We start from the raw sequence: 27,066 nt of genomic DNA, 5'->3' as shown, positions 1-27,066 counted from the left end.
GAGATTGAAAAAGAGAGAGAAAAAAGCAGAAGAAAGAAAGAGATAAGATTGTGTTGGTATAAGTACTTAACCCATTAAGACCTGAGGCCACTTCTACAAATGCCTTATAAATCAGTAGTTCTCAAAATTATTTGTGCCAACCCCCCCCCCCCCCCCTAAAATCTGAAATGACACAGATGCCTTCCCGGTTTCCAATGGTAAATATACACAGACAAGCGTCAGTGCAGATCTGGACAAGCATTTCAAAACTAAACCATGACAGGAGCCAAACAGGGCTTCTAGAATCACATCACTTATCGTCCATTAAATTACAGCTCTCTGCAGTGGCTGTCAACATGCACAGTCAAATCCCCCGGTGTTAATTTGATACTGGGGAGTGTTAAAAAAAGAACCCTTCACAGGTTCCAAAAACCTGACAGCATTTTTGGGGATGAAGCCTTTACTGCAGTACTACACAACATATAGCCTTGGTTTAAAGCAAAATAAATTCTCGTGACCGAAAACACTTGTTATAGGCCAAGTCCCAATCAGTGAATTAGCACAAAATGTAGAATTGTTTTTTTGTTTTTTTTGTCTAAATATATTAACCTATATGGTCCACATTCCAGTTGAAAAATTGCAGATTGAGTTCTTTAATCTTTGATTTTTTTTAACGAAATATCCAAGACCATTTAGGGTTTTGTGGAAGATCACGTGTTGCACGAGCTGTGAGCTTGTAGATCTGCTATTTTTGGCGCACGACCTGGACTCCATTGAAGACTTCTGTGGAATCCAAATGAGTCGTGGGTCTGTAGTGTACACCCTTTACGGGTCCATTTCTACACTCAGGATTTCACGGTGTGGGGAATGGCCCCCCCACCCACTGGTTGCTATGGAGGCAAAATGGTGTTGCAGTCAATTTGTTCTCAGTCACAGATCTGAGAGCCTTGTCATCGCTCTCGCTCGCTCTTGGTACCACACACACACACACACACACACACACACACACACACACACTGTGATGTTGTGCAACGTTTCAGACACATTGATTTGTGTGATGCGGCATAAAACGACAGCCTAGAAACCCAGGGGTCTGACTCTAAGAGGCAAAGCGTTACATCACAAGCATGTACGCACGCACACACACACACGCGCACACACACACACACACACACACACACACACACACACACACGCGCACACACACACACACACACGGAATCTGTCACTTCATGGCTGCACATTCATTCCATGATATCAATGTCAGCTGCCACGGTGCGGACGGAACGCACACACAAAGCAGATTGATCCAGATCGGGGCAGTTTGAAGAGGAGTGTGGGAAGATCAGGGAAGAAGTGCAGGAGAGAGAGACAGGGGAGATGATGACGGGCATCATGGATGGATGTTGAAAGAGCTAATAGCATCTATGGAGTTACTAGCTAACCCTGTGGTTCTAAAAGTGGGGTCTGGCAGGGACCCCCAGGGGTCCTTGAGGGGGCTACAGGGGGTCCCCAGGAAAATGAGAAACAGTTGAAAACACTTAAGCCCTATTTTACTTTTCAGCTATTCTAAAATATGAGGTCCACAAGCTCACAATGCGTCACATTGTGGGCTTGTGCTCCCTAATTTTGAAAAAAGAAAGAACAAATACATTTCTTGGCACAACATTAAGATAGATGTACATGTAATACATGTACATTTGGCATAAATAATACATTTAATTGGCATGAGAATGTTTGGGATCCACTGAGTTAACTCACCCAGCACTTGGAACAAGTCAAGGATCAATCCACGGTATAATACCGTTTTTCATTGGAATGCATCGATGTGCGTCACAATAATTCACTCTTTACATTCACATCACATTGACGGGCAAAGAGGATAAAGCCATGCTCTAGTACAGTGGTTTTCAACCAGTGGTCCGGGGACCACCAGTGGTGTTTCCAGGTGGTCCCCAGCTAATTAAATGATTGTTAACCAAATGGACCTTTAAATATCTTTAACTCTAGAGTATGAAATGTAACCAAATGGACTCGTTTCATTTCACACTCTCCAGAGTTAAATTATTGTTAAACATTTGGCATTACTTAATTCATTTCACAAGCAGTCTACTGTACACATTTCTAGAGAATGGAGAATTGTTATTTTGATCAACGTTTGGCTGTTATCTCTCCTAATGGTACCAACATCAATACAGCATGGAATTGTGGACAAAATCTCATCCGATGACAATACAATATGGTTTAGTTTTGGGTCTGAGAGGCTAAAATGTCATCAAATGATGGTCCGTGGCTCAAATTCAGAAAGAAATAATGGGCATTGTTATGAAAAAGGTTGAAACCCACTGCTCTATATATGTATAATGGTTCTCAAAGTGGGGTCCGGGGACCCCAGCGGTCCTTGGTGTTACGCAGCAAAATGAGGTATATCGTTTTAACCACTTGAGTCCTATTTTCAAATGTTGAAAAGGGTCTGCGAGGTTTTCTGTTATTTAATATTTGTTGATTTTAGTTTTCACATTCTTCCTCATAATAAGATTTCAAAATATGGATACCATGCTTTGAAAGTGGTTAATTTATTTCACTATTATTTCACTGACTAGAAGTTGTAGCCCAGAGAATGTATAAGAATGACTACAGATAATCAGATGAAAACATTTTCACTCTTGCCACCTATGTCGTACAATTCTGAACCTAATAATAACAAAAGCATTCTAGGGTCCCTGGCATAAACTATTTTCCAACGGGGGTCTGTGGTGGCCTGTCAATTTGGCAGTACTTGACATGAAAATATTTAATAGCCACCGCTCTACCGTCTCCTTTAAAACTAAAGTAGCCTACTTTCATATACTGTAGGTGCATGGTAAAATAAGATATGCCTATACTTTACTGCCTCTGTCTGTCTTAAAAACACAAAGTTGTCTGAAGATGATGATAATTAGTAGCCTACATCTTCAATGAGCAACCTCAACTGCCTTTGCATATTTAAACTGATAAATCAACCTGCCTTACTGCCTTTTACCATTAATGCTTTGCATCGTTTTATTGCTTTGCATGTCTTCTGCATGTCACTGTCAGTAGCCTACTAATGCTATAGAGTTCAGCAAAAAGAAGTTACTTTCACATTGACATAATTGCCCTTAATTGCATCACAGCTTTTCACCTATAACTGTCTGTACTGGGGGGAAAGGGAAACTATTTAGTCAGGAGGTGTGTTTCTTGCTGAAAAAAGAAAAGAAGAAGGAAATGACAAAAAATAGAAAATAAGGAAGTGTAGAGGGATTTCCAGACAGTAACATTTACAAACACAAACATGAATTCATACAAACATAAATAAATAAATAAACAACTCTGTTTTATGGTGACATTAACACTACACACACTGTGTCATATATGGGGGGGACACTTGCACTCACCTTGACTTTCCTCCACCTCTGGAGACATATTGTGAGATAATTTAGCTTATTGTGTAGGATAGAATTATCTGTCAGTTTGGCAAATAGCGCTGTGTTGTTGGTTTTAGAACGTCACACGTGCCTATAGCCAACAAGGTAGACTATAGTTCTACGCAGGTCTCAGTCACAGAGGTGAATCTCCAATGCAGTTCCCCAGAAGCCTAATAGCGTAGGACTTGTCCTTTCCCCTAGGCTATGTCGGACTAGGATTCTTGATATTTTTGTTTAAAAAATATTCGTTTTGGTTTCAAGTCGTTCGTCGTTGGTTTGGTAAGATAAAACCCCTCAGAAAGAGATGGAATGTCTAACAATAATATTAAAGCGTCGCAGTCAGACAGTCAAGAGACGTGGCCGAGAGCAGATGACGGGGGGATTCAGAAGCAGTCGACGAAGCACTTGAAGGTAAGCCTGAAGAATCTCATGGATGAAAATTAAATGAAGAATATAATAAAAGCCGAGGAGGGTTGATGATGAGGAGGTCTCGATCTGTCCTTTCCCCCTTTTTCGGTAAACCGCTTAGTCAGAAGTCCAAAAAAAGAGAGAACCTGTATATTATAAGGGTCGCAGTGGTCGCAGTGTTCGAGGCTATGCGTGTGCGTCTGTTAGGTCCTCTGAGCGGGCTCTGGGCTAGACGGAGAATGTGAACCGCTTTTGGCTCCGAGCTCTCTGACGGTTGGATGCTGGTTGGATCATGCCAACCCCCCCCCTCCCCTTCTAGTCTACTCCTTCTCCTGCTTTCGTTGGTCAAACGCAACTCAGCGATGCTATTGGCTGATTTGTGCACACAGCATCAGCAACACACACGTACTGTACGTACACACGCACGCACACACACACACACACACACACACACACACACACACACACACACACACACAGACAGAGTACAAAGCAATGAATGATGACAAGAATGGGGTGAGGCTGGCAGCAGCTATAGGCGCTAAACTGGATGCAGGCGTTTGTATTAATTCATTTAGTTTAGGGAGGGAGGGATGGGATCACTAAAACCACTTGAACCCCAGTATTTCAAATTTTCGGGGCAACATTTGCCATAATAACTGATCTACAAGCTCACAAAACGCCTCTCGTGTTTGTATAGGCCTACAGCAGAAGAGATTTTGGTGTAGGAAAAACAGCAATATTAAGTAGAGTTGCTACTTGGGTCTGTTCTTATACTAAGAAGAATATAGCACCATAGCATCCCTATATATTCTGGAGTAATCATACAGTGCGAAAATATAGCAGATCTATACAAGTTTGCACAATTTCAACTGGTAAATGGACTGGATTGAAATGATAGCAACTGTTTCTCCAAAGCACTATGCAATGTAATTTCACAGTCACCCATTCAGACACATACACACCGACTGCAGAGGAAACCATGCAAGGCACCAACCTGCCTCTACAAGAGCAGGTAGGGGTTAAAGTTTGGTGTAGCACAGTAGGACGGGTGACCATGCCGTTGCTGTGTTGGCATGCACCGAAGTTGTGGAACAAACTCCGTTTGAGGATCAAAGCTGCCCCCAACCCATAGTGTCTTTGAAAAACATGCTTTTCGCTTAGAGGACTATAGATTCCCATGTTGTTTTGTGGGTTGTGTGTGTATAATTTACTCCCTCCTGTTGTGACTGACTGACAGTGTGACTGAATTCTTGATTTGTCTTGTCCAATGTCTTTCTCTAGTCTCTTTCCTTTCTCTTTCTTCGGACGGTGCCCCGGGCCAGTAATAACTGGATGGGGGGCGCACTACAAATCCCAAACTTATGAACCTATGAAGATATAAGGAACCACCAAGTGGAAACGTATAGGGGGCCCTTAATGCACACCAAACCACTAGGGTCGCTGAAATTACAAGGTTTGAGAAACATTGCCCTGGTCAACCAAGTAGGTTTATAATCATCAGGACGGTCAGGATCAGCCATTCTCATCCATGGCATCTGGCTGAGGGGCTTCAGGCCAGTGGCCCAGTGCCATGGGCAGGAGCAGTGAATCAGACATGGAGAGAGAACATTATAAACTCCACAGACACCAGGCACGTGCACACATGTTAGACATCAAATGGGGCTTCAGCCCCTGCCCTTTTACCCGTTTGTAAAACAACTGCAATCTCCAGACCTTGAATGCAGCATTTACTGAAAGAGATGCAAATGCACCTCCTCTCCTTTCCATGCGCTGGGAAAATAGCAGATCTACAAGCTTGTTGATAGGCTATCCAAAAGTGCCCCCTTACAGAATTTCAGCCCCTGACTGCAAAAATTGTGGATCTACAAACTCATACAACACGTTGCGCTGCGACCCGTTGATTGCTTGTAGATCTGCTGTTTTAATCCAATGGTGCCCTTTTACGGACGGCCACTGTAACACTCTCTGCACGTCCCGCGGCTCCACACACAAATCCAGTTGTTTGAGTGTTGAATGGAAACAATGGAAACAGGCCTCTGGCATTTTGTGTCATCCGTACATCTGGTGTGTTTAAATCATTGTACTGCCTGTAGCCTATCTTAACCCATTCTGACCGGGCACCCATTTTGGTGTTGGCATCATGTTATGCTTTACCTATTGAAAAATAGCAGATCTACAAGCTCATATCGCGCCACCGAGTGGCGCGATACGAGCTTGTAGGTCTGCTATTTTTGAAAAATTCGAAGAACGACTGACATTTTTTAGAATCTGATCTCAGGTCAGAATGGGTTAATCAGACCAGCGTGTGTTCAGTGGAAACCTCGTGTGAATCTGATCTCAGGTCAGAATGGGTTAAAGAATCATCAATATCATTGAATCAATCAATCAACAGGACCGGCGTCTTTGCTAACTATACCACACTGACTGACCCACTGTACTATAAGATAACATCCATGTCCTGGCTGTATGTGATAAGTTAACAAACATACTACTATACACAGGGTTTACTTCAAGTCAATATAGTCACATCAAATGTCTAGAGGTCTTAAAGAGAGGGTGACATTATTTTCTGGGACAAGCTTCCACAAACTGAAACAGGAACAGTAGCCTACAGTATATTAATTGCCAGGAATTCAAGCAAAGGCTGTTGATACTTTCTTTGCCACTCTTGGTGGGTTGTCGAGGAATGTGTTTTGAGATAACATTGTCAACCCAAGGCTGCTGGTGTCACGATTTCTGATTATTTCACATACTTCCTTTATATTTGGTTGCGTATCATGGTCATATTAAGTTACAGATAACCTATTAATGACATTTGTCAAAGTAAGCTATAGTGAGGTGAGTTTGTCATTTTGTCATTTACAATATTGCTGCCTCAAACTTGCTGTCCCAGATAAAACAGGTTTGATGTTTGTATGAACATAAATAACATTTAAACTAAAATACCAGAAGCAACCAATGCTCAGTATTTATTTTACAGTATATGTGATAAATAAGTTATATAATTAATTTTTTTAAACAAATTTGTTTCAAGTAGAAACAAATTAGAAGACTTTATTGTATGCTGCTGTGCTATTTGGGATGGTGGGGTTTAAACGAATATCTAACCTTGGATTTATCTGCGAAAGATGACTGTTTAATATGATTATGTCAGAAAGAAATGTTATAATTAAAAAATACATGATCAAGTTTAATGTCTTTTAGCATTGATCGCCACCTTGTGGACAATATCTGTGTTTCAGCCCAGGCACAGCACAGTCAAACATAATATTCAATGTTGTTTCCAATCATTAAATAAAGACTTCTCATAACAGCAAGACGAATGATAAAACATTCTTTAATATATTTTTCACACCATAGAATATACATATTATATAATAAATTAATATGGTAACGGATTCAGTGCAACATCAAGCAATAATAAATAAATATGATATTCCATTAACTTAACTAATCAAATAGTTTTAATAAATAACACCCAAATAAATAAGACACACTATCTTCTTGAAACCTTGAAACATGAATTACACCTGAAGGGATGGCTTCTCAACATAGGCGCTGGAGGGGGGTCATTTGGGTCTGAATAGAGAGTATGCACATGCATGCTTTTCCCATCAGGACACGCCCCCCCCCCCCTCATCTAGACTGAGTGGCAAAACATTGAGCAGCATGGAGTGTTGGAGTTAGGAAGCGCTCGTTGGAAATCACTCAACTGACTGAAAACAAGCACTTCCAAACTCCAAACTTCCAAAAAATTATCAAATGCAGGGCATTTCTTGACAGAAAGTAGCTCATAACGTTTCTATGGTGGATTTTCATGAAACAAAAACTTTTGCAGGTAGAAAGAGGACAATTCAAGATTTTCGTACAGCTGCAATGTTGGTGAGTTTAACATTGTTTAATGCATTCAGACAGGGCTTTTCTGTTTGGATGAATGGGCTGTCAAGGCCAGAAAGTAGTTTTTTGCCACTCAGTGAGCGTTCCCGCATAATGTCCAGGTACGATGATGTCACGCGCATACCCTCAATTGTGTCATTGAGGGATGACTGGTCTAGGTAGTTATTAATTTAAGCAGCAGATACCCGCGGGCTTCGCAGGAAATAAGTGCTATTGTCCCAGCACTTTTGTGTGACTGACGGCGCCACTGCTTCTCAACTTCCCAAGTTGTCAATCCACACCTACTTAGCGTGGCTTGGACAGTCCTGGGTTTGCTCTAGCTCTGTCAAATCCACATTTCATAGAAGATAAAACTGATAACATAACTGAAAAACAAACACAAAGAGGTAGGTAGGCTACTCACACAGAAATGTCCCAGAGGAAGACATTCACAAATCATCACTGTGATATGGCTCTTAATATAGATGGCTATCGTTCTGCCCAATAAAATAACGTATTACGTGTCGACTAAAATACTACCAAAAGAGTGCTCTGTGGACAGATTGCATTCACCATTATCAGCACAAATTATTCATTTTATATCTTTATATCTATTCCTTTTTAAACCACACGTCACAAACCCTATCCTACGGGGAATATTTGGTGAAAATTGCAGACCTCCAAGCCAACAGATGAGCTTGTAGATCTGATATTTTCAGTATTTGGTGTAGGGGGGAAGGGTAGTACTATACATAGTACACTGGGGGACAGGTCAAGTACATAGTAGGGTTTAACCCATTAAAACCGGGAAAGAATCTGTGTAATCTTTGATTTTAGCGTTGGCTATTCCAAGATAGCAGATATACAAGCTCACTTTCTTTTTGGAACATCTTGAAAGTGTGAGAACTACTGATTTGGAATGCATTTGTAGAATCGGCATCAAATCTTAATGGATTATAAGTGGATAAAGAAATTGTATTGTAACAGGAAATTGGGATATCCCCCACCATCATTTTCTGTTCGAGTCACAGCTACAGGCCTACAGCCTACATAGAAGAAGAAAAATATAAATATTATTGGTCACAGTCAGAAATCCCTTCAGTGGCAAGCAGATCATGACAAAGATTGACTTGATGGAAAAAGAAAAAACAAACCTCTAGTGCCCTAATATGTGCAAAAACCTTGGTATTGCCATCAATATTCGTGGCCTCTGTAAACAGCCAGTTGGTTGTTTCAGAAATTCCCTTCTGTAGCAGGATGATATATCACAGGTTTAGATTTCCCTATAGCTTGGAATCCTGACTGACTCGCTACAGTTTTTTTTTCACTTGGCTTCTCAGTCTGGGACTCTTCCCATGTGAAAGGGTCGGTTTTCGGACGCCCAAGAGCCTACGATTCTGATTGGTCGGGGGGCGGGACAGGAAAAGAGCCTTCCAATGTAAAATCCAAGACCCTAAAAAAATGAAGACATGGCATCTCCGGTCTACTTCCTGACTGTATCTGTGTGAAGTAGGTGACTCCCTTTTTAGGAGACCAGAAGCAGGTTGGAGTCTATTGGAGTGAACGTGAACACAGCTCCTGAACCATTCTATAGCCCCATTGCCACTGATTGGACTGCATTTTCATACTAAAATGGCATTTTTCAGAAAGACAAATCAGGAGAAAATCTACTTTATTATCAAACATTTTCCGTCCAAGAAACATGCTCTCGCGGGGTCTAACACCAGAAAACGGGCGTTCGCGAGATCAGACTTATAAGAGACCATTTGTAGGATTTGTGTACCATTTCGCCTCTATAATCAAATATCTTTGGTCACGTCACTTCCCTTATTACTGTGATTTGTTGAGCGCTATTGAAGCGCCTTCGGTACGCACTGTAACAGTTGACGTTCAGAAATCAGGCTCAAATGGAATCCTCCCAGACTGAGAAGTGGAATAAAAAAACAAACAAACACATGAATGTAGCAAAGATTTACCACCATTATCAAAATTGTGCGTAGCCGGGCCTGCGTGGCTGGCTATAGGTCTTGGTGGAGGTCGCTGTGTGACATGGGGTGGTACTGCTGCTCGTCCATGCCAGGCTTTGCCTCCTGCCGGTGGGTAACCAGTCTCTGGTAGCGGGCCTGCCGCTGCTGGTCCGGGTCCACGTTCACCCAGCTGTTGGCCTCCCACTTCACCCCGCCGCGGGCCACCGGGCAGCCTCCGTGGAGAGAGTACTCGTCCAGCTCGCCCATCCAACCTGGTGGGCACCCGCAGGAGAGAGAGGGGGAGAGGAGGACCAGAAACAAGAAATGCTCAAAGAAAATGTGCAAAATGTACACCAGAGTAGTTCTCAAACGATTTTCTGCCAAGTTGATATAAATTTGGTTGTTGTTAAGAAGCAATCAAAAAAAAAATATATATAAAATAGCAGATGTACAAGATCGCAGCACGGCATGAAGTGACGCGCTGTGAGCTTGTCTGCTATTATTGAATAGCCCATTGTATAAATGGATAAAGTGTTAAAATGATTGTGGTGCTGTGTATTAGCTGATGTTGCTGATGGGGACCCTCTTGGGCTCACCTCTGCCGTCAGATAGATGGTTGTACCACAGCAGGGCCGTCCCTGTGGTGGGCTTGACTCGTAGGTTCCCTCTGTCACATGTCTGCCGTGTGTCCGTCAGATCCACACCGTCCTGGACAAGTGCCTGGCGCACACATGCATGCGCACGCACACACACACACATGCACGCACATGCGCGCACACAAAGAAAGACAGAAGGAAATGAATAAAAATGGAAAACAAGGAAGTGTAGAGCGATTCCACAATGTTTGAATCAGACACTACAAATACATGAACAAGAATTCACATTCAAGGGAATAAAAAAGAACACACTGTGTCACTGTTTCTCCTTTGTGCGTGCCGCGCACACACACACACGCACACGTCTAATCTTTTGTTATGAGACCTGATATAATATTCAGTTTGGTATCAGATTCTTTGACAAGGCTCAGCTGTGTCTGCATGTTATCAGCAGCATTCAGGCACAAGGTCATTCCACATCATTTCGTAAGGGAACAGTACAGTATACTGTAGCATGTGTCTGTTAGGCCTGGTGGCTGGCTGGTTGGTTCATAAGCAGCAGAGAGAGAGCACTAGCAGAGAGAGAACACTAGCCTGGTTCCATGATTTGTACTTGTATACTTTAGCTATTGAGAAATAGCAGATCTACAAGCTCATAGCTTGTAGATCGAGCTTGTAGGTCTGCTAAAAAAATATATTGTGAAAATGTGGTGCAAGAATGAATATATATTCTTTCAGAGCGAACATTTTTAACTCAAATGTTTGCTTCGAGGAGGAGGTCCCTGGAATTACATATTTTCAGATGGGGGTCCGCAACCAAATACAGATAATTCTGGGGGTCCTTGACATGAAATTGTTGAGAACCACTGACATAGAAACATAGGTATTTTAGAAAACTTTCAGGATTTAGAAGGACATTTTGTAGAATCGTCCTCGGGTCTAAAATGTGCCAAGAGACACACAGCACACACCCACCTCCTCCTCAAAGGTACGATTGTCGGCCACAGGGAAGGTGGAGTGTCCACCGTCCTCCACAGAGTTTAGGTAGAACAACACGGTGATGTACCTGGGGTGGATGAAGAGGAACAAAAATCACTCCCGATTTAAAATAAATAGCAGACCTACAAGCTCGTAGCGCGCCACTCAGTGGCACGCTATGAGCTTGTAGATTGTAGCTATTTTTCAATAGCTAAAGTATAACATAATGCTTAGTTAAAACACCAAACCCGTCTACAATGGGTTAAGTCACGAGATGTATTTCTATTAGCCACTTGACGTCTCACGTCGTAAATGTTTGTTTAACTGCTGCCCTAAACAAGTAAGTTCTTAATATTGTATCGTTATTAGTTGAACTATGTGAACAATGACAGTGAAACGAATGTAACTTTGACTGCCCATTTGTCCACCAGAGGGCGCTGTAACAAAGCCCAACAATGCATCAAAGATTCAAGCACCACCAGTGTTTACAATTATACCACACACCAGTTGTGTAAAGTAACAAGTTCATTCACTGTACAACTTTACTTTCCAATACTTTTACTTGTACTCCACTACATCTCGGATCCAAATAATTTACTCCATTTATTTGAAAACTTTAGTTACTAGATACTTTGTAGATTTAGATTATTATTACCGAAAAACACTTCAGTCCTATACATTTCGGCCATTTGAAAATAGCCCATCTACAAGATCACAAGATTTTTATACATTTATACACACAGATTACTTTCTGCTTTTGTTACTTCAAGTACATTTTTATACCAATAAATGTGTGTACTTTTACAGTACATTTTGAATTCCGGCCATTTACTTGTAACATACATATTACATATTGATACTTTTACTTAAGTAAAAAAAATGTGAATACTTTTTCCACCACTGACACAGACACAGACACACACACACAAACCATCATCATCGGCGGTCACTCGTATCCGAGTATGACCGAGTCCTCCTTCTTGGTCCTTGTGGGTCGTCAGGTGGCGATACACACACACACACACACACACACACACACAGTTACCTGCATGCGATCTCTGTGAGCGCGGACGTGTTTCCCGCCAGGCGGGTGTGAGCGCAGGTGGTCTCAGAGTGGGTGGGGCTGCTGTGGTGGTGGACGTCGCTGAAGCCTCCGTCCTCGTAGCGGATGACCTGCAGCGGCTCGCTCAGCTCCACCAGGGCCGACGGCAGACGGGTCAGTCGCGTCACTCTGGGACGAGACGGAGAAACAACACGGAGAAGGGGTTTCAATAAGAGCATGTTGTTGTTAATCCCTTAACCCATTTTGGGGGCGGGAACACCCTTTTGGTGTTAGCATTATGTTATGCTTTGGCTATTGAAAAGAATAGAAGCTCATAGCGCGCCACCGAGTGGCGCGCTATGAGCTTGTAGGTCTGCTATTTTTTTTAAACTGTCATTTTCAAACAGACATTTTTAGAATCTGATCTCAGGTCAGAATGGGTTAAAGACCTCTGAGGCAGATTAAATGCCTTCTAATTTCTAAGTTCTCACACTTGGAAAAACTAGCAGAAACTAGCAGATGTCCCGGGGACTTGTTTCTATTGTGGTCCTGTGTGACATGACATCGAACACACAATGTCAGATTGTCCAGGATGGGGTTAAAACAACATTAAAGTGGCCATTTACAGTGTGTGTGTGTGTGTGTGTGTTGTGTTACCTGTTCCTAAGAGTGTACAGCACGTGGTGAGATCCGGGCCCTTGGTACAACAACGTGTGTTTGCTTTTTCGTTTGATCTGACCCAGGTGCGCCCCGCCGCGCTGCTGCCCGGCATGCTGGGATACGTCGTATATGTGTCGAAACTCCTCCAAGGTCAGCATACCTGTCAGGAGAGGAGAGACATTACGATACGAACGCACAGGAGCAACCACGTGATAACTATCAGAGGGCAGCTGGAATACAAACCCAGAGAGGTGCAGATACTGTATGCGTGGAATTTAGGGGAATTTAATAATCTAAAAGTTAGCATAGCAGTCGGCTAGTTACACGTTATATTATCGACCATCTAAAACAGATTCCGTTAAAAGTAGGGTAAGTGATTTTCTTTGGTTAAAATAAGTGTTAAATAGCTCTATATTCTGAATGTTCTAATTGATATATAGAGTGATTGTTCATTAACAGGAGTCTCCATGTCTCTCCGACTAAATTCACTATAAAAATGAAGCTCATAAATATCCCCTGAAAATGTATTTTCCATTTATTTATAAGAGCCGGAGAGACTAGGGGAACAATCCCTCCATAGCAGTGATTAGAATATAGTGCTTTAACCTTAAACAACCCAAAAAGGGTTTAAGAAATATCACTTACCCAACCTATAATATTCAACCCTGCCCCACCTTCCCATTCCTCCCTCTACAGTATGTACCAGTGAGTGAGTGTTATTCTCTCCCCTTCCTCTTGTCCATATCCACTACAAGCCCTAACACGACACATTGGCTATTTCCGCACTACCCTGCTTTACGACAAAGTTATACTTGGGGACACAAGTGTGTGTGCGCACACACACACACCTCTACGTACCTGCTGGACGTGCATCCAAGCTTGTGAGTATCTGCCTCAGGTTGTCTGGGCTCAGCCACGTCCCGTCCCGAGAGCGCGAGTGACTGATGATCTGGTTCAACACACAACAGCTGCTGGTTCACAACACACCACTGAGTGACCACACGCACACAGCCTCTGAAGTGACCACACACCACTGAGTGACCACACGCACACAGCCTCTGAAGTGTTACAATGTTTCACCGATTGTATTTTTTGGTGATTCAGGACGAACGGTAGCTCTGAAAATGATTAGAGGGGATGTGACGCCTCCTACCCCGCTTCCGTTTAAAATCGCGCAAATTTGTCCCAATATAAGCAAACAAATAATCGAAGTGAATATAGCTTGCTTGCTTATCAGAAATGGACATTCTCAAATAAAATGTAAATATATTTTAAAACATATTTAAATGACAAAACAGGTGGCAGCTTCCATTCTCTGCTTTCGTGACGTGCACGGCAGTTCCTAGACTCTCTATATATTTATATCATTTGAATGATTGTGGAATAGTTTGTCTGCTAAGTACACGAGACTACACGCAGTGCAAAGTCACCTCCTGCCTCTGCAGCAGTCCATCCTGGTCCAGGTCCAGCAGGCTGAAGATCTCCTCCGTGCTGAGGGACAGGCCAGGCTGGCTGCTCTCCTCTGGCGTCCCACTGGGTGGCGCTGTGGGCTGGCTCTCCATTAGACCCTTCAGCTGAGCCAGCTGCACCACCACGCGACACTCCTCCTCCGACAGGAAGTCCGGGATCTCTGACAAGGAAGAGGAAGGAACACACAAGCGGGAGCCGTTTTAGATACTGCCCCCCTTCTGCAGCCTTGGAAACATGACCAAAGCTTAGGGTGAACTTTTTTTGAGTGGTGCAACCACTCCAAGGAACAGCAATGTCCGTGTCTATGTGTCCGCCCGCCTATGTGACGTTAATGAGCACCAGTATATGACTATGAGTACCAGTAGTGGCGCTGTTGTGCCAGAAACAGAGAGAGGGATAGTGCTGCACTGTTGCCTGCTAATATATATGAGAGAGAGAGAGAGAGAGAGAGAGAGAGAGGGGTGGGGGGGAATTGCACCACTCAGTTCACACAGGTGTGATTTTTTATACAAGGAGTGGCGTTTTCATAAGGAATGGGAGAAGTATGTTTAGTCCTTAGCAAACCTAGTAACTGAATATGATAATTGATAAACACTCAAAACACATGCAGATCTTTTGCTTTTTTGCACTCTCATTTTTATATTTATTGCGACTGTAGATCGCAGATTACTATGAAAACCTGCAAAAGCTGTCAGTCAGTCAGTCTGTCCGTCCGTCCGTCACCATATATGGCTGTCAGTCCGTCACGCCTCCAAACTCTAGACGGGACCGACCCAAAGTTATTAGCGCAGCCACGCCGGGCAGTCCTTCTCAACAGGCCCAAAAGCTGGAGACATAGGAGGGACTAGCACCCCTCAAAAAAGGGCCCATATGGGCATTCCCAGACCTGTTTCAACGCCCTCAGGGTGTCTTACTGGTGTTATTAGTATGACCTATGCTGCTGCATTGTCTGAAGGAAGTCGAACAAAACCTGTACACACCAACAATAAAGCACAACCTTGCCATAACCGTTTCTTTCACACTGTTTTTACAAGACAGTTTAGATTGAGACTGCTTAATACACAGAGGCAGCTCTTTTTAAAGAGAAATACTGTACCTGCGTAAATAAAACAACTCGTGCCACAACTTTTGACTCTTGGTATCTCATATAGCGTTTGGTTCGACTTGGTTGTTAGTTGAAGTGGGAAGAGCTGTGAAACCGTATCGTAATGAGGTGAGTATAATATTCTCACGTTCAGAGTCAGAAACCTTATTATTACCATATTTCATCTTTCTTTTTTAAATCTCCCATAGATGAATGCCATATTTTGTTATTTTTCCGCACCTTTACGCAATGCCACACTTTGTCATATGACAAAGTGATGATCTACAAGCTCACAACTAAATTATAACTATAATTGACTATAATGACATGCCTAAAATAGGAGGCCAGGTGGAAAGTAGTTAGGTCTGTCTGTGGGTTTTTATAAATATTTAACTAATGAAAAGTATTAACAAGAGCTGAGTCTATAATAACCACATTGGATCCATTGGAACACAGGTTATTTTTTTCCATTTCCTGAAATACTTTTGGACATTATATATTGTCTCTGTCGGGTGGACATAGGTTCAAAACTTTACTTTTCAGGATTCAAATTAAAAATTGATAGCAGATCGACAGGCTTAAAATTAACGCATCGCTGCGCATCACGTTTAGAGCTCGCAGATCTGCTACTTTTGATACTGTTGTGTATTAAGAAGTATGGCATTAATGTATGAAAAAAAAACACACAAAAAGTTAAAAATATGGAGATACGATAAGAGGTTTCTGCCTGACAGTCGGCATCAATATAAGGTTTCCACCCCAAAACCAACTAAATCACATTACCAGACACCCGACTATTGATCACTTAAAGGTGATGAATAGTTAGGTGTTAATGTGCTGAGACTTAAGGTGATTATCTTTTTCCAGGACACAAAACAAGCAAAACCAGGCCAAAGGAATTACCACACATTCTGAGGTCTGTATTGGCATAACAATAGGTGGCCATTAGTCTATGCTCATTTACAGCCAAGATCAACAAATTAATGACCTTAATGGGATTAGGTCATATTGATCAACAGCATGGAACGTGTGGTTCAGCTTTTTGCAATCTTACAATGATTTATCTACAGTCGCATGGAAATTAATACAACTTTACTGTGATTCAGAAGAATAGTGTCTTTCTGGATCTGTCCAAAGAGGAGTTTTTAACCGCTGAACACCCTCCTTCTGCCATACAATACAATACAATACAATACACAAGTTTATTAAAAACTATGTCAATGTTGGCTCCATACTGAAAGGTCCTGTAAATTGTCTTGAAGGTCTAACCTAATCCATTTAGTAGTGTGAGAGATCAAAACAGCACTGTTGTTAACTGAAGCTGGAGTCTGTAATCCACTTAACAATCACTCACCCAATGGAGTTTTATCTCGCACAACTTTTCCGCCTTTTAAGTTGAGGCTGTGTATCGTTGTTACTATAGTGTAATTGTTAACCACTTATACAGTCCCTCAAGGCTCTATAGTAAGTCTGCTTAATTTCCCCCCCCCCCTTTACACAAACCTCTTCGCTCATTACAGCTCACAATGCTTCGTATATTTATATATTTTTTCAGCCCAGAATAGGGAAGCTAGGGTTAGCTTGGGGCTATACGTGCATGTCCTAAAGTGTGCACAGGAGTCATAAGTGATTGTGGATATGCGTGTAATGAGGCCCACTCATATCCCTCTGGGGGGCTATTTGTGGTGATAATTAGCCAGTGCATTGAATGTCCTAATGAGCAGTATCAGTCAGTGATTGCTATTCTTCATTTCTCATTCAAATGCATACAGGCAATTGCTCAAACACCACTGTAAATAAAGAAAAGAGTTTGCACTGTCATAAACAATAGAACCTTTTCAGGCCAAGAATACATTTGGTGTCTTTCCGGGACCCAGTGAAAATAGCCTATCTACAAACTGAATCTTCGGAAATAATTAAAGAAAGTGTAGGGAACAAAGTAAAGGCATATTTGCTTGCTCACAACCCATAAGAATGGGTCCAAATGTCCCGAGCCCGGCCCATAGCTTAGAAACTACTATATCCCTCGCCAGGTCCTGTTTTCAGAGCCTTCTGTGTACCATTTCTCCCTGTTCTAATCCCACACGCCGTGTACAGTAGTACCTCTGTTCTCCATGTCAGTTTCTACCCTCCAGCCTTCCCCCTCCTTTCCTCCATCTGTCTCTAGAGCCTCTCGCCTCTTTCCTCGCTCAGTAAAAGGCTTACGGCAAGTTGTCTTGTCTGTACAGTACGTAGGAGCCTTGTTTGTTACACATCAGCCAGTTAAACCCTTTTGTCTGGTTTAGGCCTCATTACGTTGGACAGCTGTATGTACAGTATGTAGACAGTATGCTTATCTGGATCAGGAATCGCGCACACACGCGCATGCACACACACACACACACACACACACACACACACACACACACACACACACACACACACACACACACACACACACACCTTTTACAACCTGAGTCACATTCATTCATTCTCTTAACACCTATACGAGGTATTATCTGTTTCTCATCAGCCATGATTAATCACACACGTAATATATAAGAAGAATATAAAATAATGATTATTGTTTGACAGAAGTCTGATTTTTCCACATGCAACTCTCAATATGACCTTGCTTATGAATCTCCTTGATGACTATTTGGATGTATGTGTATTACCATGTTTAAGGATTAAGAGCGTATGCTAAATTGTAAATTGTGGCCTCAAGCTGTAGAGACAGTACAACCCAGTCACTAACATCAACATTACACCTAATACCTTGAGCTCCCTCACACACAGTCACATAACTCAATTTAGCCTAATTAATACGAGTTTACCCCCACCCCCACGCCGAGAGCCAGCACGGTCATTAGTATCCCGCCTCCTTTCATCTATTGTTCCCTGCATATGCAAATGTGATCACCCACTATAAATACACCTATTCTCCCCAAACCCTTCGGCACGGTCATACACAGACCTTCATTCCCACACAACCAACACACCAGGACCTCTGTCCCAGGATGGCTTTGGTTCTTAGTCCTCGTTTTATAGCCAGAAACTGCTACCATTGGGTGCTTGTCCTACTGATCCTGCTGCTGCTCGCCGGGCCCGGCAGCACGTCTTCGGCGCTCCGTGCCGGCAGAAGGGCACGGGCACGGCCCGGGGGGGCAGAGGGCAGGAGAGGAAGAGTTGGCGCGGAGGGTAGGGTCAGACCTGGGGAAGTTCGAGACGGAGACAAGGCAAGGATCGGAGCGGCAGACACAGAGACACAGCCCGAAGATACCGGCGCTACTTCTAGACCGAAGACTGAGGCAGCAAAAGACGACGGAGGAACCCCCGTGGTCTCGACGGGGCAGCGGTGGGAGCCCCGCAGCCCATCTCGCTGCGTGCCCGTCCCGCCGCGCATGGCTCTGTGCCAGGGCATCGGCTACGACGCCATGAGGATGCCCAACCTGCTGGGCCACGAGTCTCCGGCGGAGGCCGTGCAGCAGAGCGCCAGCTGGCTGCCCCTGCTCTCCAGGGAGTGTCACCCTGACGCCCGGATCTTCCTCTGCTCCCTGTTCGCTCCCATCTGTCTGGACAGGTCAGTCATAATTCTATGATTATAGTTACCTCTCTTTAGCGGTTTGGACAGACAGGTCAGACTTCATTCTATGATTATAGTTACCTCACTTTAGCGGTTTGGACAGACAGGTCAGTCCTAATTCTATGATTATATAGATTATTAGAGAGAAGCTGTCTGGACAGGGAAGTCTTAATTTTACGACATTAGTCATAACATTTTTAGCTTTCATCCAGATTACAGAAGGCTGTGACTGGGTCCAAGGCTGAATTTGAACAGCAGAAACTTGCCAACATGTATTTTCTGCTCCTGAAACTGAATTTTTAATGAACCCTATCTTTAGGCCTATAAAAAGCGTCTAGTAAATCTAGGACAAGCTGTTTTTAAGAGTCATGTATTTTCTGGAGGGAAAAGAAAAAAGGGGAAAAAAAGAAAACGGAGGCAAACAAAGTGGTTTGAGAAGTAGTTAAAGCCCTGATGACGCCTATGCAAATCTGGACTAATGTCTCGGTTTCACGTAACCAACCACCAGGCCCTCAACAAAAGCACAACTGCCTCCTTTCCTTTCACTTCACAAATTCAAAACCGCTTTTAGATGGGAAAAGAATATATATAAATAGCCAAACGTTATCTGACCAGGGCTAGTTTCTTTCCCACCACCAAAACAACAACATTTGTACCAATCCACTGGTTCTCAACCTTTTCAGGCTGTGACAGGGCAAAATAATCATATCTGTGGGCCACCCGAAATAATCCTATTTGAACTGGGGACCCCCCCAAGATAATCATATTTGAACCAGAGAACACCAGGAACACCAAATAATCATATTTTAACTGGGGACAAGACCCACACTTTGTCAATTTGGCCACTGTTTGACCATACTTCATCCCTCCTCCATTCCCCACCAGGTTAGTATCACCCTGCAGGAGTTTGTGTGAGTCGGTGCGAGACAGCTGCGCACCCATCATGGGATGCTATGGATACCCCTGGCCTGACATCCTGCGCTGTGACCAGTTCCCCAAGGATGACCAGCTGTGCATCTCATCCGTCACCAACAGCAGCGTGAGCTCAGGGCCACGCAGAGGTGAGACACTTTATAAAAACTATTTTTAAAAGCTATTTTAATGCAATTATTGATTTGGGTGAAAGAAACGGACACTTCGTTAGCCACTTTCAGTCTGGCATTCGTATTTTGGTAATGTCATTAAAAGCGAAAATGTTAAAACTTATGATATGTTAAAATAGCGGATCTTCAAGCTCACAAAAAATTGCGGTGTGTTGAGCTTGTAGATCAGCTCTTTGCGCTATTCTTTTGTGTGCAGTTGTATGACTAAATATAACATAGAATTTCAATTAGAATGTATTTCTGGTCTAGTCTTTCAATGCATTTGAATACGTTGTAGGTTATATGCATAGGTTATAATGCATTGGCTTATATAGCCTAAATGATGACAGCAATTCATTAACAGATGCCATTTTATCACCTATTATTACCGGCTGGCATTGAATAGCTGTCTGTTTAAAAGCTGTTTAATGACAACATTATGGATGGCCCTCATAATCATCTTTAAAAGGTGTGATTTCCATTCGTCTGGAAGGAACAACAATCCCCCTAGTGCCCACAATGTTTTGGTGCCCGCTCTACAGGTTACCAACTCAGAACTGGCAACCCGACTGACCTTATATAATGACTTTGTTCTGTTTCAGTGCCTCAAGCGAGCTGCATGGACTGTGAGCTGGAGGAGGCGTCCTCTTCTAAAGACACACTGGACACATTCTGTAGGAGTGATTTTGGTGAGCACTGGTATATATTTCCATATCTTCTTTCTTTGGAGAAGACAGTGCACGACATACAAAGAGTTCTGAACACTGATATCGAACTCAGTATAAATTATGTAGAGAAGACACTGGAGCAGCTAGGACAATAATTGAAGCCTATTTTATTACGGTACAAAAAGTGATGACTCACGTTGCAATGCTACTGCATCTTCTTCCTCAGAGTCATGGCTCAGTCAATTCTGAGGAAGATGCAGTAGCATCGAAACGTCAGTCTTCTGTTTGTACCTTAATAAAATACACTTCAATTGTCAGAGTTGCAACAGTGTCTCCTCTACTGTGTTGTCCTGCTCTGGCTTGGCCACGTTTGGCTGAGGCGGAGCAGTAGACTCCCTTAGTTTCATTAGCGATATAGAACACGTTTGAATCCATATTAACTTTCTTCTCTCACTACGTCTGCCCCCCTCCTAGTGGTGAAGCTGCGTCTGACAAGGCTCAAGTTCAGTCCGGCGAGCGTGGCCCAGTTCAGCCTGGCCTCCAAACTGGAGGTTCTGAAGCACGGCCCGCTGCTGGGCGGACAGATCCGCTCCCGCATGGAGCTGTGGCTGGAGAGAGACGCCACCTGCGTGAGGAACATGACCCGGCGCCAGCCTCGAGGTGGCACCTTCCTGGTGACGGGCACGGTGCAGGGGGAGCGCCTGGTGGTCAATAAGGCGTACGTGTGGCAGAAGCGGGACAGGAACCTGGTGTCGGCGGCTCGCAAATGGAAGCGCCATCGGTGCGCCGCGAACTAGGGTTTAAATGGGTAGAGCTGGGGCTTATGGGCAATGACACTTACACGATGGAATACACCCTAAGGATTACTAAGCATTGTGTTTCCTGCACTATCTGTACCGAGTGGACCTCGGGCATAAACCTACTGTACATATGAATGGATCAGTACCGAGTGGACCTCTGTCATAAACCTACTGTGCATATGAATGGAGCTAACTTTTTTGCATACACTTTTCACGGACAAAGTCAGAGAGAGAAGGATGAGGTTGGCAGGGCACTGCGTCAGGCACCCAGAACTTGAGGCAAGTAAATTGACCCTATGGGAGCAAAGCCAGGAGGGGAAAGAAGCGTACCACCTGAGACGCACTGCGGCGCGACAACAACACTGCAGAGCTCAAGAACCTGATGTTGGATAGGAATTTGTGGAGGGCAGCGATCCAGGAATCCTGAGTTGGTGTTGACTAGACCTCACTCTCGCAGCAACTAACTGTATATATTTTTGAATAGTTTTGAAGAATGCTACTAATTGACCCAAAAGGTGTGTAAAAACAAGTGTTAATATTGGACTTTACTATGTAATAGTTATATCCCAAATATGTCTAATCCTCAATGTTTGAGTTAGAAAGTTATTTAAGATATTTTCCAAATGATAGGGATAACTTGTACATTAAAAGACGTTTGTCCTGATGAAGGTCTAAGGACCGAAGCGTCCCTTCCCAAATAAAGACATTTTTTTGCAAATTTCAGCCTTGGATTGTTCCCTTATTTGAACATATTAGTTTATAAATTGTAAATTAGTCGTAAAATAGTTACTCTATATAAATGATCCACCATGCAGGACTTATTTTTCAATACAATTTTAACAGACTCTCAGATTTTCTTTTGATCTTCTTCCACAAAAACACACTCTCCGTTTACATTTCATTAAAATAAGTGCTATTTGGCAGATCATAAATAAACTGAAAATTGCCCGTGGTTTCTCAATCAATCATATACAGCCTTAACCCATTCTGACCGGGCACCCATTTTGGTGTTGGCATCATGTTATGCTTTATCTATTGAAAAATAGCAGATCTACAAGCTCGTAGCGCGCCACCGAGTGGCGCGATACGAGCTTGTAGGTCTGCTATTTTTGAAAAATCGAAGAACGATCTGACATTTTTAGAATCTGATCTCAGGTCAGAATGGGTTAATCAGACCAGTGTGTGTCCAGTGGAAACCTCGTATGAATCTGATCTCAGGTCAGAATGGGTTAAATCATGTTCTACCGAGCATGTACTGTGCACACCAACACTTCCCAACATTACGCTACAGCTACACCTCCATTACCTCCATTATGATGAATTCCTGTTCTGTTCTTTGACTATATTGAAGTGTCTTTGTACGTCTCTAAATGTTTTGATGAATTGAACATGGTGGACCCTCTTGTAAACAAGTGTAATGCCAATTGTGTCGTCCACTCAAAGTTATCAGTCTTTGTATTGAGTTTGTGCTTGAAATGTACTGTTTAATTCTGCAAACTGTTAATAAATATTTCAATCAATCAATCAATACATACACAGCGAGATTACAGCCTAGTTTGGTCTAGTGTTACCCATACAAGGTGAAAGAAATAATGCCATTTAATCAGGGCTAAATTTGGTCAATTGATTTACATTTTAAATCAGGGCCCCTAGAGATCCTGATGTGCTGGTTGGTACCTGGCTTCTGCCGCAATTGGTGTATGAATGGGTGAATGTAATGCACAATCTATGTGAAGCGCCTTGGATAAAGGCGCCGGCTATATAAATGCACCATTTACCATTTAGACTGAGTCGAAATAACTAGACTCTAGAGCAGGTTGTGACTACACACCGGTTGTGACATTATCTTATTGACACACAACAGGATAAATCGTCCGTGCTCACATACTCACGGGAGAGCCTCTGTCCTGACACGTCAATCTGCTCTGGCCCTTTATACAGTATGTGGCAGTATAGCAAGGCCTCACGGTCCAGAACATTATTGTTCTGAACCCTTTCTACAGTATGTGGCAGTATAGCAGAAACTAGGATGTCATAAACACAGTTACCAGGGAGGAGGTGGACTAGTGGAGGAGCCAGAGTTACCAGGGAGGAAGTGGACTAGTAGAGGAGCCACAGTTACCAGGGAGGAAGTGGACTAGTGGAGGAGCCAAACGGCTCCAAAACACCACACACACACACACACACACACACACACACACACACACACACACACACACACACACACACACACACACACACACACACACACACACACACACACACACACACACACACACACACACACACACACACACACACACACACACACACACACACACACACACACACACACACACACACACACACACACACACACACACACACACACACACACACACACACACACGTCAGAAGCAGGGTGTTCTTACCAAAGAGCAGAGGTTTAAGACTGAGAGTCTTCATCTCGTGGGTTCTACCAGGTATGAGGGACAGCCGTTGGATGTGTCCCACCTATGTATGTATGAAAGACAGGAAGACGTTCCATTAACCCACTAAGACCTGAGGCCCATTCTACAAATAGTGCCAAGGACTGATATGTATTTGGCCGCAGACCCCCTCATGGGGGTCCATGGCCTAGTAGTGTATACCAAAACGAAGGGTCATTGAAACATTTTCAAAGTTTGAGAACCACTGCTCGGCTAAATAGAAACATAATTGTTAACACGTCCTCCATCATCATCATCATCCCCAGATTCGGCACCACTATTGTGCCTCCAAAATGTGGAATGCCCTACCACCAGCCATCAAAAAGTGTGACTCCCGATGTCCCTATACCCTCCCTCAGAGTGTTGTGTTATATTAAGCATTACTGTAGAAAACATTTATATTTAGCAAAACTGTCAAAAAAGCAATCAATCAATCAATCCAAAACACAGTCTCACCCGTATTCCTTCAATGCGAGGTAGACTGAAGCTTTGTCGGTAGTCGCCGTCCATGTTGTCTCTAGGAGGTTGGGCTTCAGAGGGACCCCCCGCCGCGTGGTGGTCGCCGTCGCCGACGCCGGGCGACGGCGGGTCCCCGCCGCCGCCGTCGCCGCTCATCATCATCATGTCCGCCGGGCCGTTGTTGTAGTGCACGTAGAGCAGCAGGGCGATGACGTTCAGGATGTACACGTGGAAGAAGACCATGACCACCACGAAGTACGCCCGGGAGCACACGTTGGTCTTCTGGATGGAGAGGCGCCCGTCCCCCCGGACCAGGTTGGACCGGTACGGGGGGATGTAGGGACACGACGGGGGGTCGTCTCGGTCCATGCCGCCGGACTCATCCTCCTCGCCCGGGACGTCCTGAGTCTCTCCCATCATCGCCTCCATCGTTTATAGAATGACTGCGCCTATAATGGCTGCAATACGAAATACTTTTTTGGTTGATTAGATTGGAAGCGAGCCCTCGTTTGTGTTATCCTTCTCAGCATTATTGTGTATATGGTAAATGGTAAATGGTGCATTTATTGCGAACGCAGTGAGCACTTACTATGAGACCTAGCAGATCATGTCTGTGCGTGCGTGTGTGTCCCCTTTGTGCCCATTATATGGAGCTACGTCCAAATATGGAGTGTGTTGCATCAAAAATCACTCAGCTCCATATATGGGCACAAAGGGCACAGACACACGAACGCATGAGTGATGGTGACATGAGTGTGATGGCTGCTCCCTGTTTTCACTAATTTCACAGTACTACACAGTTCTCACTAATTCGTCATTTATTCTAATTGTTATTGCAATTTACGATCTGCGTTCGCTTCCCGCGTTCGCGCGTCTTACTCGTATAGCGCCTTTATCCAAGGCGCTTTACATAGATTGTGCATTACATTCACCCATTCACACACCGACGGCAGCGGAAACCATGCAAGGCACCAACTAGCACATCGGGAGCAATTAGGGGGTTCAGTGTCTTGCTCAAGGACACTTCGACAGTCACTCTGGGGGAGCCCGGGTTCAAACTGGCAACCTTGCGGTTCCCAATCCAGGCACTCTACCCCTGAGCCACCGCCGCCCCTATATATATTTAGCTAACTGTTAAAAACATTCCATGATAAGACAATAACGTCCGGTACATATTTCCATTGTGGTCGCCTCACAACAAACAAGCTAAAAAGTCATAATCGACATTTACATAGCAAAACATTACCCACACCCAATGAAAAAACCCCAAAAAGAAAACAAAACGAGATTTTAACCACTTGAATCATCCCAGTAATAAGTTATTTTTTAAATGCTTGATTCACATAAGTATAGACCTACCCTTTCCATTAGCCCTAGAATGGCTGTGATATTGCATACATTTCATGGCATTGGTCGATTGAATATTATAAATGAACAGTTTGCAAATATTACCGTGGTACGATCTGATGAATTGAATATAAGGACCCCAATGGAAACAAGCCATATGCTTTCTTGGGGTTTTTAAATTAAATCCTCTTAGGAGACATTGTATAAGTTGTATTGTACTGTACTTCCCGGTGCTTTTTTCTGCAAACTGTTAAAAAATTATTCAATCAAGGGATCGATTATAGAATGGTACTAAAAGGATGACACAAAAAGCCCGCCCCTAAGCCCTAAATTGTTGTCCTGGCTGTGAATACGTTTAATCTTTGCATGAAATGTAGTTAATAATCACAGCCATTCTGGGGCTAAGCCACTCTAGGGCTACCTTTCCAACAGCCAAGATTGTGTTAGATATTGGAATAGCCTGCAATAAAAAGCTATAACTGTGTTTAATGCAGACAATGTCAATCGGTATATAATGTTCCTGGTCGTTGCACATCATGACCTAGACATGATTAATGAACCAACTAAAAACGTCTGTTTTACTGTGCTTCCTGGTGTTAGCAATAAGCTACCAGAGCCGCTATAACAACCCCACTAACCTCTAATAGATTTCCACCAAACAACAACCCAGTCGTCCCGGATGCTTTTGTGGAGCAAAACGGGCGGATCCGGGTGAAAGGGAAGATATGTGGCAGGCCGTCGTTGTCTTTGCTAGAGAGATATGTCATCGTTAAGCTATAAAGATCGCTATAATCGCTAGCTATAGGGGGCTGCTAGCTGATGTGCTGCTGGCTGCCCCTGACAACCTGCCTAACAACAAGACAAGAGACACAGTCAGACGCCAAAGAGAGCCGAGGAGTTTGACCCTCCATGCCTGAAGTATGTCAGTACCGCCCCCTAGTGGATATAAAAGAAAACACACACACACACACACACACACACACACACACACACACACACACACACACACACACACACACACACACACACACACACACACACACACACACACACACACACACACACACACACACACACACACACACACACTTCTATACAAAAGAATCACACTTGTGTGAAGTGAGGGGCACTCTTATCATCATACATCATCATACATCACATTCTGTGC

The 27,066-nt window shown here is 43.5% G+C and overlaps 3 protein-coding genes across 3 annotated transcripts in view; 1 reads left to right on the top strand and 2 right to left on the bottom strand.

Moving 5' to 3' along the window:
* Nucleotides 1–4,041, bottom strand: part of LOC308315804 (sodium- and chloride-dependent creatine transporter 1-like) — a 35,648-nt gene extending 31,607 nt beyond the window's left edge. Inside the window, exon 1 of the mRNA XM_080763964.1 lies at nt 3,396–4,041. Coding sequence (XP_080620090.1) covers nt 3,396–3,423 — 28 coding nt within the window. The 5' untranslated portion in view covers nt 3,424–4,041. The remainder of the gene's footprint in view (nt 1–3,395) is intronic.
* Nucleotides 4,042–7,157: 3,116 nt separating this feature from the next.
* On the bottom strand, nt 7,158–26,730 carry p4htma (prolyl 4-hydroxylase, transmembrane a). The gene is made up of 10 exons (XM_080763122.1): nt 26,537–26,730; nt 24,549–25,009; nt 24,036–24,117; nt 14,386–14,585; nt 13,814–13,904; nt 12,953–13,115; nt 12,299–12,484; nt 11,251–11,341; nt 10,276–10,399; nt 7,158–9,951 (listed from the first exon to the last, which is right to left on the bottom strand). Exons 2-10 carry the CDS (start codon nt 24,978–24,980, stop codon nt 9,731–9,733), a joined length of 1,590 nt encoding a protein of 529 aa, XP_080619248.1. The 5' UTR covers nt 24,981–25,009; nt 26,537–26,730; the 3' UTR covers nt 7,158–9,730.
* LOC308316008 (secreted frizzled-related protein 5) lies at nt 18,854–21,621 on the top strand (the record flags this gene model as incomplete). Its single annotated transcript, XM_080764329.1, has 4 exons — nt 18,854–19,071; nt 19,960–20,135; nt 20,759–20,845; nt 21,299–21,621. Exons 1-4 carry the CDS (start codon nt 18,893–18,895, stop codon nt 21,619–21,621), a joined length of 765 nt encoding a protein of 254 aa, XP_080620455.1. The 5' UTR covers nt 18,854–18,892.
* Nucleotides 26,731–27,066: the final 336 nt, after the last annotated feature.

This window comes from Protomyctophum bolini, assembly GCF_963924005.1.
Source record: "Protomyctophum bolini genome assembly, chromosome: 5".
NCBI classification, from domain to species: domain Eukaryota; kingdom Metazoa; phylum Chordata; class Actinopteri; order Myctophiformes; family Myctophidae; genus Protomyctophum; species Protomyctophum bolini.
The sequence above is the reverse complement of the archived record's forward strand: the minus strand, read 5'-3'. Positions and strand labels throughout refer to the sequence as shown.